The sequence below is a fragment of the Grammomys surdaster genome, unplaced genomic scaffold, assembly GCF_004785775.1.
Source record: "Grammomys surdaster isolate TR1022 unplaced genomic scaffold, NIH_TR_1.0 140, whole genome shotgun sequence".
Lineage (NCBI taxonomy): Eukaryota > Metazoa > Chordata > Mammalia > Rodentia > Muridae > Grammomys > Grammomys surdaster.
Genome location: NW_021604598.1, coordinates 2,403,919 through 2,418,937, shown reverse-complemented (window position 1 = coordinate 2,418,937; position 15,019 = coordinate 2,403,919). Strand labels below are relative to the sequence as shown.

At 48.4% G+C, this 15,019-nt stretch overlaps 1 protein-coding gene across 10 annotated transcripts in view; it reads right to left on the bottom strand.

Annotated features, from left to right (window-relative positions):
- Dnm2 (dynamin 2) overlaps window positions 1-14,361 on the bottom strand; it is an 85,397-nt gene extending 71,036 nt beyond the window's left edge. For 5 of the 10 annotated variants that reach the window (XM_028763708.1, XM_028763710.1, XM_028763712.1 and 2 more), the window contains exon 1: window positions 14,011-14,361. In XM_028763708.1, the coding sequence (XP_028619541.1) occupies window positions 14,011-14,171 (161 nt within the window). In that variant the 5' untranslated portion in view covers window positions 14,172-14,361. The remainder of the gene's footprint in view (window positions 1-14,010) is intronic. The other 5 variants (XM_028763714.1, XM_028763716.1, XM_028763717.1 and 2 more) reach the window with 2 other exon arrangements.
- Window positions 14,362-15,019: the final 658 nt, after the last annotated feature.

Below are 15,019 nucleotides of genomic sequence, written 5' to 3'. Positions count from 1 at the left end.
CAAGAGTGAGGCAGCAGGTAATATGGGGGCCTGGACAGCTGACGAAACAGCACAGCAATCAAAACAAACAGAAGTCTGGGATGAACAGACAGGAGAATTCCCCACTGGGGCCACCTGGTCTGTCATTCACAGCACTGAACAGGAGACCCTGTCTCAAACAAGGCGAAGGTTAGAACCTACGCCTTACACACACTTGAAACTACATCCTCTAACACCTACATCCACAAACAGTGCACATAAAGCATAAAAATGAATAGAGTAAAACCCTGCCCTCCCTGGGACTGAGGCTCACTTGGTCAAGGGCCTGCCTGGCATACGTAGTCCTGAGCTCTGTCCTCAGCATCACACAGACAAGTGCTGGTTGCATGTTTGTCATGTTAGCACCTAGGAGGTAGAGTCAGGAACGTCAGGAGTACAAAGTCACCTTCAGATATGTGATGAGGCCAACCTGGGACAGGACAGGCTTCAACAGGTCTTTAGTTGTTGTTGCTGTTTTGTTCTTTGAGACAGGGTTTCTCTGTAGCCCTGGCTGTCCTGGAACTCACTCTGTAGACCAGGCTGGCCTCGAACTCAGAAATCCGCCTGCCTCTGCCTCCCAAGTGCTGGAATTAAAGGTGTGCACCACCACTGCCAGGCTCAACGGGTCTTTATAAACAGCCTTTTTTATTTCCTTTTTTTTTTTTTTTTTTTTTTTGGTGCTATAGATAGAATCCTGGTCTATGGTTGACTAGGTCTCCATCACTGAGATATAGTGTCTTAGCTTTTTATTTTGTTTAGTAGAAATCCCCAACATAGCTGGGGCTGGGGACCCACACCTTTAAGCCCAGTACTTGGAGGCTGATGTTTAAAGCCAGCCTGGTCTATAGAGTGAGTTCCAAGATAGCCAGAATTGCTTAGTGAGACTCTATCTAAGAGAGATGATAGATAGATAGATAGATAGATAGATAGATAGATAGATAGATAGATGGATGGATGATGGGTAGATAAGACAGACAGACAGACAGACAGAGCTGATTGTAAAAGGGTCTCAGGGCTGGGCATGGTGCTGTACCTCTAATACCAGCATGCACCAAGCTGAAGTAGAAGAGGCTCAAGTTTCAGGTCAGTGTGAGAAGCAAAGTAAGAATTCTCAAAAAAAAAACAAATAGAAACAAAATTAATGTTTAAAGGACCTAGAACATCCAAAACAATTGAGAAAAAGAACAAAGCGTACTCACAGCGCCTGATTTCAACACTGAGCAGAGCTGCAGTCACAAACAGATGTGGCTTGTGCAGATGTGGGAGCCACTGGGCAGTGCTCCAGCAGCATCCAGAAAGGACCATGCCCATCTGACAAAGGCCTCCAACGCAACAGAAGACTGTACAATGCTTTGCAAAAAAATATAAAAAAAAACTCTTCAACTTTACAACTTACACTTTATAATCTATACAAAATGCAAGAGACAGCTAGGAACTAAGCTTCAACAGGAGAGTGCCTGTCTAGAATGCCCCGTGAGGGGCTGGAGGTGTGGCTCTGCCTACAGTAGTTTTCATCTTCCCCCTAATTAGGGGCTGGAAAGCCAACTCAGCAGGAGGGCACTTGCCTGAAATCCATCAGTGAGAAACTAGGGGTATTATTTAATGGTAGAACTCCTGCCTAGAATCCCCAGTGAGGCACTGAGGGCATGGCTCAGTGGTAGAACCCCTGCCTAGAATCCCCTCGGAGAGGGAATAGGGGTATAGTTCAGTGATAGAGGCCTTTCCTAGTATACATGAGGCCATGAGTTGCATCCCCAGAACTGGAAAAAATCAAAATGAAGTTTGGGAAGAAGGCTCAGCAGGCAGAGCACTTACATGCAAACTTGAGGATGAAGGTCCAGATTCCCAGCACTAACATAATGCCAATGTGTGGTATCTGCTTGTAATGCCAGTGTTTGTGGGGAAGAGATAGGAGATCCCCAGAATACACTGGCTAGCCAGATTAGCAGATTTAGACAAGCTCTGTTTAAGTGAAAGATTCTTCCACAGTACTTAAGGGAAACACCTGACACCAATCTCTGGCCTCCACACACTCACACATGCATGCAAACTCACACTTACGCTTGCGTCCTCATACATAAAGCCTTTAGGGCTTAGATACTTACAAAGGATAAAATATACAAAAACAAAACCAGTACTTTTCAGATAAGGAAACGTGGCAGATGCCATGTCTACCAGGAGGCCACAGCCCTCTCCCTGGTAATGTCTTGCTGGCCCACATTATAAAGTCCTACAGGATGCATAAGGTGGACCTAAGTGGCTTCTTACCCAGAATGAAGGAACTCACAGTCAGCTGTGAGAAAAAGCCAGCTAAGCCAGGAGAAGTTACTGTTGTTCGTTTTCTATAAAAACCCAAGGTCATGAGAACCTAGGATGGCCTGAGAGCCTAGAGAGCTGAAGGCAGGCAGCTGGACATGTGATCCCGCGTCAGGAGGGCAACGGCGGCCATGTGACAAGTGCCTTCCATCAACAGTGACAAGTCTTAACAGAGCCTGCAGTAGGGAGAGGCTAAGGTAGGCAGACATGAGCAGCCTGCCCTATATATTTTTAAACTGCACCTTACTGATTTGTTTCTTTGCTTGAGTGGGATTGCTATGTCCCTTGTTAGAGGACAGCTTTCAGAAGTCTGTTCTCTTCTTCCACTCTATGGGGGTCTCAGAGATGCAACTCAGGTCATTAGGCTCGACAACAAGCATCTTTCCCTCACTGAGGCACCTGGCCAGCCCCTCTATCCTCTCTGTACAACTCTTCTGTAGCTAGGGCATACCTTTACTCCTAGCACTCAGGAGACAGAGGCAGGCAGATCTCTGAATCTGGAGCCAGCCTGCTCTACACTGGAAAACACTGTCTCTAACAACCAAACTAAGTACATTAACAACGCTAATGTGATCTTAAAGCTGAAGAGGTGACTCAGTGGTAGAGCCCTGAGCAATCTCCAGTGTCATGAGAAACTTTAAAGTGTGACATGATGGCACTTGTAAACAATCCCAGTACTCAGGGGGAGAGCCAGGAAGATCAGGAGTCTAGAAATGGCAGAGAAAGATCTTGTCCAACACCCACCCTCCCCAGGCACACCAGGCTTGTGGGTGCATGAAGCCCTGGGTTCCATCCCTAGCATAACATAACATAAACCAGGAACTGTGGTATGTGCTCATCATCCTCTTAGAAGCACTTACAAATAGAAGAAGGAAGATTAGAAGTTTGTAGCCAGCCTGGATTATATGAAACTATCAACTTTTTAAAAATCCAGGCATGCTGGGCAGTGGTGGCGCACGCCTTTAACCCCAGCACTTGGGAGGCAGAGGCAGGCGGATTTCTGAGTTCGAGGCCAGCCTGGTCTACCGAGTGAGTTCCAGGACAGCCAGGGCTACACAGAGAAATCCTGTCTCAAAAAAAAAAAAAAAAAAAAAAAAAAAACCTTCAAAAGAAATAAAAAAAGTTTAAGACTTAGTTTTCACCACATGCCAGGGCAAACTCCATGTAGGCCAGTCCCTAGAAAACAACTTATACCCAACTCCTTGACAGCCTATGCTAGCCTTGAGGTGTCCCCTGGCACTGCCAACAAGGCAAAGGCTAAAGAAGCCAGGCTTTCTTCTGCTTGCTTGAGTGGGAAGTCAACATTGCAAAATGATGCCCAAGGGACCTAAAGCACAGAAGACTGAGCTGAGCAGGCCAGACACCGGTCACAGGCTCCCAGTCTTCATCTCCATGTGGCTGCACTGGGTAGCCACGAGGATTTTAGCAACCAGGAAGTTCCCCTCAGCAGAGTGGCACAGGCTGAGTGCCAGCACTAATGGTGGATGCAGAAGGCATCAAAGCCAGCCTCATCACTGGTAGGTTCCCTGCAGTTAGGGCTGCTGGAGGCAGGCATCCCAGGCCAGAAAGCTACCATCCTCTAGTGTAGTCACAACACTTTGGAGGTCAAACAGCCCTTTCACAGGGGTCACATATCAGATATCCTGCATACCAGATATTTATACTACTATTCTTAACAGTAACAAAAAATTATAGTTATGAAGTGGCAACGAAAGTCATTTTACGGTTGGGTCATCTTAAGAAAATTGAGAACAACTACTCTCATCTATCAGTACAAAAGACAGAAGCCCCTGGGCCAGGACAGAGTTTGTACTAAGGCCACCTCTGGGGCTTTCGATGGGATGGCCTGTCTGTGGCAGGGTGTATCCCTAGGCAAGCAACACTAGGACAATGCCTGCCTGCTCTACAGCCATGAAAGTCTGGGGAAATGTGTTAGGAGCAGTCTCTGGGGTGCCTCCTTCTTCACTAGGGAGTAGAAATATTCCTAGATAGCCTTGCTGGACTCGCTTCCACATAGGAAGCGGATCATAGTCAGACTTCACTTCAGCTTTTCCATAGGAGAAAGACAGCAGAGGACCCAGATATAGTGACACTGCCTGTAATCCCAGCATTAAGGAGGCTAAGGCAAGGTCTTTGCAGGTTTGAATCCAGCCTGAGTTGTATAGCAAAATTCCCTGTCAAAATAAATAAACAAATCATCAAGGCTAGGAAGACCATCAGCTCCATGGATAAAGCACTTGCTGGCCAAACATGAGTTCAATTCCTAAAACAGAAGAACCTGAGCACGGCAATACTGTGCCCATAATCCTAATTCCAGAGGAGGGGGAAGGGCACAGACAGTGAGACCAGCTTCCAGGTAACAACTTATCTCAAAAAATTATAATTAAGGGTCTGGAGAGATGGCTTAGTAGCTAAGAATACAGGCTGCTCTTCCAGAGAAACAGGGTTCAATTCCCAGTAACCACAGGATGGATCACAACTATCTGTAATTCCAATTCCAGGGGATCCAATGTCCTCTTCCTTGGGTACCAGACATGCATATGAAACAGAAACATTCATACACATAAAAAAAATTTTTTTAAGTGAAAATAGTCCCTGGCCTCCACCACTCCCCCTCCACACAGGTGCACACATAGACACACGTATAGACACCACTCTAACAATGATAATGACAGAACTGGAACCAGGCGGGCCACAGCCTAGCATGTATCAAGCCTGAGCTCCATGCCCAGCTTCACACCCCAAGCCTCGGGTACCTGCAATCCCAGCACTCAGTGGACGCAGGAGCATGCAGTTCAAGGTCATTCCCAGTTACAGGTGGAGTTCAAGACCACAACGGCAAACACGAGGCCCAGTCTTGAAGAGAGAATACAGTGAGAGTGAGGTGGCTGAGAACCCATGCGGGTGGAAGGGGAGGAACCGGTAGAGGAGGCACAAGCAATGAGGGCCAGGGCCTGCAGGTTCTCGGGAGACATTGGTTTTGTTCTACAAGTGGAAGCTGAACAGCTCTGAGCAAATAAGTGGCACATGGGACATAGGGACAGGAGGGAGGCCTCAAGGGAGTCCAACTCCAACTATGAAGTGGCTGCCATCACCAGGGTGAGGGCCACACAGCCTTCCCCATTCACACTGCACTCTACAAGGGTCCCGACCATGAAGAGCATTGTGAGTCCTGGAACAATGAGGGTGAAAGAGCTTTGATGTCTGTCACCAAAAGGTCCGCACATCAGCCACAGAGCACTTCACAGCAACAGTGGTACAAAGCACAGGGTCAGCAAGTCATTCCTTTGCTTCACCTCAGCAAGAAGACAGCTGCCTCCTCCAAGAGCTCTCCATGCCTGCCACTCCGGCTTCCTACAAACAGGCACCTGGAAAGCTGTGAGTGAAGCCACACCCAAAGCCTCCACAGTCACAACTCCAGACCTTGGCACCTAGGAGGGAGACTGGAAATCTAAGTTAGGGGAATCTATGGGGACAAGCCTCAGGGTACAGGCCATGAGAGAAGCCAAGAGGCTGGTTTCATAATACCCACCCCAAGGAACATTTACTAGTGAGAGGGAGCACACCCAGGCCTCCAGGTGGGTGATCCAGGCACATGATCTAGGCTGTAGCTAACAGCCCGTCGAAGGAACTACTTCTCTCAATAGCATGACCTCCTCAGACTCCCCCAGTGCTGCTCCAGCTCAGCCTACTCAACACATGGGAACTACCATGGAAAGATTTTAGGAAGTGCCCAGGCCAGAAAGCTAGTTATGGAGGGCTGGTGAGATGGCTCAGAAGTTAAGAGCACTGGCTACTCTTCCAGAGGATCCAGGTTCAATTCCTAGCACCTATATGGCACAAGTAATGAGGGGCCAGGGACACAACTTTCCATACATAACTCCTGCTCCAGGGGATCCAATACCCTCACAGACATACATGCAGTCAAATCACCAATGTACATTAAAAATAAAAAAATTATTAAAACACAAACTAGCTGTGGGCTCAGTGGCTAAGTGCTTGCTACACAAGAAATCCAGAGTTTAGATCCCTAGAACCCACATAAATGCTAGGGGGATTTCACAGCCTGCTTCTAATTCCAGCCTAGAAAGACAAGACAATGGATTGATGCCCAGAACAAACTGGCTAGCCAGACTAGCTGTATCAGTGAACTCAGGGTTTGATTGAGAGGCCCTGTCATGCAGTGGGAGATACCAGGCCTCCACAGACACTGATGCTCACACATGAAAACACGCATACACACACATATGCACACCACATACATCTGAAAAAAAAAACAGAAAAGGAAAAAGGGAAGTTGTTTTTGTAGACTTTGTTGTTATACCATTTTTCCCTTTGGTTTGTTTGGGGTTTTTGAGACAGGTCTTCTGTAGCTCAGGCTGGCCTCCACTTGTCTGGATAGAAGACACTTGCCTTAAACTTCTTTCTTCCTCCTCCTGTACCTTTCAGGTGCTGGGATTACAGCCAGCTTTTCTTCTTGTTTTTGTTTTGTTTTTTGTTTCTTTGTTTCTTGAGACAAGGTCTGACTCTGTACCCCAAACTGACCTTGAAATATGGTTAATCCTCCAGCCTCAGCCTCTCAAATGCTGGGATTACAGGAGTGAGCTCCCACACTCAGCTTGGGAAACTAGTCAATTAACATAAGCAGAGTGCTCAGAGTGGTCTATGGTGAAGACAAGGGGTCAGCCTAGGACAGCAGGCAAAGTGCACTAAGAATGGCCCCTATGGACAAACTCCAGCAGTGGCCCACACAAAGCTGGATGGGCAGGGTCTGTTACTGGTTCCCACTCTGCCCCATGTATCCCAGGCTATGCCAAATCTGCATCATGCAATTAGCTAACCAGGTGTGTGCAGGGCACTCTACCTGTTGTTCCCTCTGTGTGGATACTGTTCTATCTCACCAGTCTCCAGTTCAACTGAGGGGCATCCACATGACAATGGGTACTAAAACCAATCTCACTTCTGACTCCATGCTAGCTATCACCGGAATTCTCATTCTTCCAGAATGTTCTTTGTTTATTTATTTACCTGCCCACCCATTTTTATGTCTAGTTAGGTCCAGGTCCCTGTCAAGTCTCCAGCGCCTGGTCCATTAGGCCCAACTTAAGGCTTCACAGTGAAGACACACACCTGACAACCTTAAAGGAACCTGGCCTTCATGACAAATGTTATCCTCCCTCTCCAGTCTGTTTCCCAACCTGTAACTGAGGACAGTATAAAAACAGCAACTCTCTCCCAACGACTTGGGTGGGACTCAATTGGTGGACTGGTTCCGTTGCCCAGCAGGCAGCAAGCCCTGGGTTCCATCCCAGCAAGGAATAAACCAGAATGATGGTACACATCTGGAATTCCAGCACACAGATACAGAAAGACTGGGAGTTTAAGGTCATCCTTAGCTACTTAGGAAATTCCAGGCTAGCCTGGGCTACATGAGACCCTGTCTCAAAAGAAACAAGAGGAGGTATGAGGAAGAGACTCTCAGCAGTTATAAGCACTTACTGTTCTTGCAGAGGACCAGGGTTCAAGTCCTAGTATCACATGGGAGTTCACAATTGTCTACAACTTCAGCTCTAGAGAGTCCAACACCCTCTGGCCTTCAAGGACACTGCATATTTGTGGTGCACATAAACTCATGCAAGTGCGCACACACGCACGCGCGCGCGCACACACACACACACAGATTTTAAAAAGTAAATCTTTTTTTTTTTTTTTGGCTTTTTTTCGAGACAGGGTTTCTCTGTGTAGCCCTGGCTGTCCTGGAACTCACTCTGTAGACCAGGCTAGCCTCGAACTCTCGAACTCAAAAATCTGCCTGCCTCTGCCTCCCAAGTGCTGGGATTAAAGGCATGCGCCACCACCGCCCGGCAAAAAAAAAAGTAGATCTTAAAGAGAAACTACAGAGAAACAAAGTGTCCACCCAGCCTCTGGCTGAAGCTAAGCTGGCCTCCCAGAAACCTCAACCACACCTGGAAGCAGGAGACTTTCTTAGTGCAGCATCTGGTTCAGGAGGCATGACAACGTCCTCCATTGCAGAGAGGCCATGTGAGTAGCTCATTACTGACTGTATTTTCTCCAAAAACATTGACACTCTAATAAGGGCTAATTACAGCTAGCACTTGGCCCCTCCCCTGTAAATTAGGGTTCAGCAGATGCCCAAGTTTCTCCCAGCAACCAAGGAGCTTGTCATTTCAGCATTTGTATTCAAGCCTGGCACAGCCTAGACCAGCTGCAGCTTGGAGCAATTGCAAGTGTGAGAGCAACGGTCTTCCCTTCAGTGACCAGCTCTTACCCAGCTCTGGAAATGCTCAACTGAGTCCAGTGTGGTGGAATAGGCCTGCCATTGCAGCACTGGGGGAAGGGAGGCAAGGAATCATAAGCTCAGGGCCAGCCTGGGCTACATATAAAAACCACTGTATATTAAAAACAGAACAAAAGCCAGGTAGTGATGGCAGATCAAACCTTTAATCCTAGCACTCAGGAGGCAGAGGCAGACTAGTCTCTTTGAGTTCAAGGCCAGCCTGATCTACAGAATTCCAGAACAGCCAGGATTACACAGAGAAACCCTGTTTAAAAAAATAAAACAACAACAACAAAAAACTAACAAAAATACTGGTGAGATGCTCACTGGATAAAGACACCTGCTGCCAAGCCTGATGACCTGAATTGGATCTATAGGACCCACAAAGGAAAGAAACAACTCCTGCAAGCTGTTCTCTGACCTCCACAGGCACTGTACCACACTCAGCCTCTGATCTCCACATGCATATGAACACATGTGCAAATGTACCTGAGCACACAGCCACCCAGGCCTCCTGATCCAAGGAAAATGGGAGCAGGGAACAAGTGAACGGCACAGAGAGAACGCCCATGTGGAGCAGCCCGCCTAAGCGTCCAGCTAGAGGTAGGGGTGTGCCTCCCGGCCACTTTCCTTCCTTGCTCCCTGCTCCCTGCTTCCTAGGAGAGAAGAGGCCTGTGCCAAGACCCACAACAATTCCTTTTAAACCTCATCCCACAGATCCAGCTTCCTAACACTCTTGGATATACTGTTAGCTCTGAATCTTCACACTGGCTATTTTCATACCCTGGGATGCGTTTCCAATCTTCAGGATACCTTTCCCAACTTCTCCCAGTCTTTTCTCCTCTGATTGTTGTCCTCACTCACTGGCTCTGATCACTCTCCGGTTTCTCAGGGCTATTAGGACCGCACCAGTGTCTTTAGTCCCTGCTGGAAGGTTATTTGGCTCAAGGCCATAGCCCTATGCACACGGCAAAGTTGTGCTAAGCACTAGAAAACACTGTCCAATGAACACTCACTTGGCCTAAGGAAGAATTATTGCTATTACACACACACACACACACACACACACACACACACACGTACACACCACGCCTATTTATTTACTTAGGCAGGGTTCCAGACAGAGCCCACCCAGGCTGGCAGTCTTCCTGCCTCAGCTGAGCCCTGGGTTCTGGGCCTGAGGCTGGAACTCTATTTTATTTTTTTCAGGGAAGCAGGGTCTCATGTAGCCCACGCGAGCACAGCTAGCTATGCTGCTGAGCAGACCTTGAACTGCTCGTGTTTTTGCCTCTGCTTGGCTTTCCAAGCATGCCCCGGGTTTCCGTGCTACTGGGGGTGGGATCCCCACTCATGCTAAGTACTCACCAACTGAACTACAGCCCTGAGCTCTCTTTTTGTTTTTCTTTAAAAAAATTTTCTCAAACATTTCATTTATTTACCCTCTTTGGGTCTGTGTCTACATGTGATGTACCACACAGATATTGCTTCTCTGCTTCTACCATTGGATTTCAGAAATCAACTCGGGTCATCATGCTTGGTGGCAAACCCTTTACCTACTGAGCCATTGCCAGCCTGCTTGAAAGTCACACAGAGGTGGGATTCAGCCTCTTGCCAAAGGCCTCAGTGACATGCACCAGGTGACACTCTAAGGGAACAGGTCAAACACTCAAGGAAAGGTAGCCCCACTTCCTACTGAGATTCAGATTCAGAAAGGCAATACACTCACAGGAAGGAGTCTAGCCTCAGCTTTCCAGGCTGAAGCCCCAACTTCCTGGGCTCCTGTCCAAATGGGGAGGGGGAGGAAGAAAAATCCCAGCTAGCCTCTCTTTGCCAGCCCTTCTGCTAAATAGCAAAGGTTAGGTAGAAACCAAGCCCTCCTGAGAGCCACAAGCTAGTGCACAAAGCTGGCTGGCCAAAGGTCTCAAATGCTAAAGCTTCCAACAGCCCTGGGTAGAAGACCTAGTGAGTTACCAGTGAAGTCAGTTCACCCCAGGGTGAGGGTCTCAGTCTTTCTTTTTACCTTCTGAGAGCCTTAGCACATGACAGCAGGCATTATACCACTGCCCTGTAGTGCCCAGACTACATACAGCTCCAGTCTTATAGCAGAGAAACCTGGGGTCTGTTCATCCCCAGTACTGCATAAACCCCAGCATGGTGGTGCACACCTGCAATGCCAGAACTCAGACATAGCCATTTCAAAGCCAGTCCAACAGTCAAACCTTGGCACTCAAGTAAAAAGCCAGGAAGCATAATGCACACCTGTCACTCCAGCACTGGGAAGGCCCAGACAGATCCCTGGGGCTTGCTGGCCAGTCAGTCTAGACTAATCAACAAGCCCCAAGTTCCAGTGAGAGACTATGGCTCCCAAGGAACCATGCCTAATGCTGCCCTCTGACCCGCATACACCCATATTCAGACATCTGTGCATAGACACACACAGGAACCTGGGGCTTAAAATGTCCAATCAATCCCCTTGACACACACAGTCAATTATGGTAGACCCACGCTTGGGGCCTCAGGCCTCCATGTCATTATTACTCTCTAGAACCTTCAGGGTACTTTCAGGCTCTGTAGAAATCTGGACTTCATGTGAAACCTGTTACATTTCAAGTCCTTGGCCTCCAGGGCTAGCAATCTGCATGGAAGTCTCAGCAAAGGGCTGGGCCAACTGAGACATCCTAGAATACACTAATGTTCTTAGAAAAATCTAAGGCAGCAGTGACAGGAAGCAGCCTGAGCTGTGCCTAGGTGTTGGGCTGGCCCAAGCCCTTGGCACACTCTCTCCTCTGCTCCTGGCTAACAGCCAGATGCCCACTGGATGGACAGTCAAGAACAGAGGAGGAGGAAACAGCAGAAGAGTCAGAACAAATTCTTGGTTCTGACTCTGTTTAGTAAACTTCTTAGCAGGAAATAGAGAATAGGAGTGAGTGGGCCCCTCTCAACAAGGTCCTGCAGCACAGGGGCATTATGGCTTTCTAGAGTAAAAAGAACTCAATGCCAGACAGAGTGGCGCATGCCTGTGATCCCAGCTCTTAGAAAACGAAATCGGAAAACTGCTGCCACAATTCTGGGAGTCAATCTGCGCTACACAGTAAGTTCCAGGTCAGCCTGGACCACACACAGTAGGAGACTGTTTCAAAACAAACAAACAGTAATGGTGCTGTACACCTTTAATCCTAGCACTCAGGAAGCAGAAGCAAGTGCATCCCTATGTGTTCAAGGCCAGCCTGTCCTACAATGTTAGATGTGATTTAAAAAACTAATCAATAGCTGGGCTTGGTGGCCTTTGCCTTTAATCTCATCACTTGAGAGGTAGAAGCAGATGTCTGAGTTTGAGGCAAGCCTGGTCTACAAAGCGGGTTTCAAGACAGCCAGGGCTCTGTTACACAGAGAAACACTCTCAAAAAACCCAAAAACTGAAACAAACAAACAAACGAGAATATGTGTATATACATATACATAAAAATTTTTATTTCAGTATCTAAAAGCCACAGTCATAGAAAGGTCTCTCTGAGTATAAAGCAATCAAAGAGAACATAAATGTCAATAATATTTGTTATCAGTTTGGTGCTGGGAGCTGACCCCAAGGTCTTCTTCATACTAGGCAAGTACTCTATGCCAGAGCTTCACCCACAGCCCTCTCATGGCCTTTTTTTTTTTTTTTTTTTTTTGAGACAAGGACTAACAATGGAGCCCAGGTTGACCTCAAACTCAAGAAATCTCCTGCCTCAGACTCCAGAGTTCCTAAGGTCACAGGTACAGCTAATTCAGCCTAAATGGACACTTCCAACAACCTAGTCCCTGCAGCCTTGAATCAACTTTCAAGTTTTTTTTGAAACAGGGTCTCACTATGTAGCCCTGGCTGCCCTAGAACTCTCTATGTAGAATGAGTTAGCCTCAAATTTAGAGATGCTCCTGCCTCCACAAAAGACTGGTAACAACAATAACACACAGCCGAGAGTGTTTGTCTGTGTGTGTGTGTGTGTGTGTGTGTGTCCCAATGATAGGGTGAGGCAGAGAGAGGAGCTCACTGGCCAGTCAGACTAGCTGATCGGTGAGCTTCATGCTCAGTGAGAGACCACGTCTCTAGAATTTAAGATGGAAGGACAATGACATGGCTCAAGGGCCTGCCATCTAAGCCTGATGCCCGGAGTTTGGTCCCCAGGACCCACATAAATTTGGAAGGACTTCACAAAGATTATGTCCTCTGACTTCCACAAGTGCACTCTGGCACACATTTGGACACACACACATAAAGATACTGTCCACAGCAAAGCAAACGTTCTCACTGGGCACACACTGCAGCATCAGACATGGAACACTTCCTGGAATGGAGAAGTGCTGCTGTGAGAGGCAGGGGGAGGGGACAGGGGTAAATCAACATCCCTCCTTCACTCACTTCCTGGGTCCTAGAAACAGCTGCAAGTGGAATTTGCCCACTGGACAGATGGAACAAGCTGAGGCTCCCAGAGCTATCTGGAGAGCATGCCAACTGGGAAGCTTTAGCTTAGAAGCCATCTACTAGGTTTGGGGATCCTGAGACAGGAAAGAATCCTACAGAATGTTTCTTCCCAAGTTCCCCAACTTCTGTCACTCAGAGAGGATGGCCTGGGTGGTAGTGGAGAACAAACTAATGGATGGATCCACTTGGAACACAAGAGGCAGTCAGCCCAAAAGAACCCGATAATAAGAGGCTCCCGAAGTTCAGCCAGTCAGATAGTCGAGGCCAACTCAAGTAAATAAGGGGCACAGATGGGCATTTGCACACGAGAGGTCACCTTAGACGGCTAGCCAGACAACGGTGGACTTCAGAGTGGGTCTGGACAGATGGGACAACCAAATGGTGCCGGTAGGAAGCCTGTCCAGAACGGATAACCAACTAACCAGACAAGAGAGAAGGCTCCAGATAAATAACTGGCCAGACAGACAAGAGAGAAAGCTCCAGATAAGTAACTGGTCAGACAGACCCCAGGGGTCATTCCCCATAGATGGCTGGGTGGCAAGTGTTTCTTCAACAGCACACACACTAAGACTTCCAGGTAGAAGAGGAAAAGAGGAGTGGATCTATCCCGGATCACAGGCAAAGCGATGTCAGAGTTGCTCAGCAATAGCCGGAACTAGATGCTCCAAGAGGGGTCTGCATTGACCGTCTTGCCCCAAATATCACCCACTATTATCGACTAGCTCCAGACCTGGATCTGCATCTCCAGTCCCTGCGGAAAGCCATGGAGACTCTTGCCCCAGACCTTGCCCACTGCCACCGGTCCTGCGGCGTCCGCGAGCCGTAGTTCCGCCATTCCCCGCCCGCCCTCCGCGCCCTAGGCCGCCGCCCGCCCTCCCGGCCGAAGCCCCAGAACCGCCGCGGCGCGCTCGCTCACCGGCCCACGAAGTTCTCGAGCACCGAACTCTTGCCGGCGCTCTGGCCGCCCACCACGGCGATCTGCGGCAGGTCCAGGTGGCAGCTCTGACCGATGGAGCTGAAGGCGTCCTGCAGCTTGTTAACCAACGGGATGAGCTCTTCCATCCCGCGGTTGCCCATGGTGCCCGCCTCCGCCCCGCGGATCCCCCGACTACGACTCGCGGTCCCGATGCGTCTGTGGCCGTTGCTTCCTCCTGCTCTACTCTGCCAGCCCGCCCGGGCTCCCCTTCGCCGCGACGCCCGCTCCCGGCTCGGCCTCACAGTCGCCGCCTCATCCGGTTCTCAGGCGACACCCGACCCGAGCGACCTCCCCTCCCGGCCTCCGGGGCCGAGCCCGCAGCCCTAATACTTTATTCAATTGGCCAATAGCACTGCCACTCAACAACGTAAGCCAATAAAAAAGGCACGAGGAAGGGCTAATCTCACAAGTTTACTGGATAATAAAACTGTCACTCTTAAATGAAAGCCAATAGAAATGGAACTGGGTTGTCAGACCGGGAAGGCGGGGTCTCTGGGAAAGACACTGAGGCCTCAGCTCACTAGGTCGATTCGGGCAGGCAGGAAACCTGCTAATAATGTAAGGAATCAATCCTTAAACGCTGGATTGTCATTTGACATTAGTTAATTCCGTAAAAATTTCTCATTGGTTGATATATCACTTCTCTACTCCAGTAACAGAAAAAGAGAGCCGCAATCTTTTTCTTTAGTTTCTATAGTTTCTCTATGCTAGTTTCTTCTGTCTCAGCCTCCCTCCTGCTAGTCTCCCAATCCGGATTGACAACTGTGTCATAAGAATTTTTCCAGTTTTCCTGGCATTTATTATCAATTTGTGATAGTCTTTTTAAGCAACGGGAAACAGTACTCAGGGTACACCATGGTAAGGTTCAGTGATTGTCACATCTGAATTCTTAGGCTGTAGTGAAAACTTATATTTTAGAAAGCATCAGATCCCAGCTCTGGAAGAATCC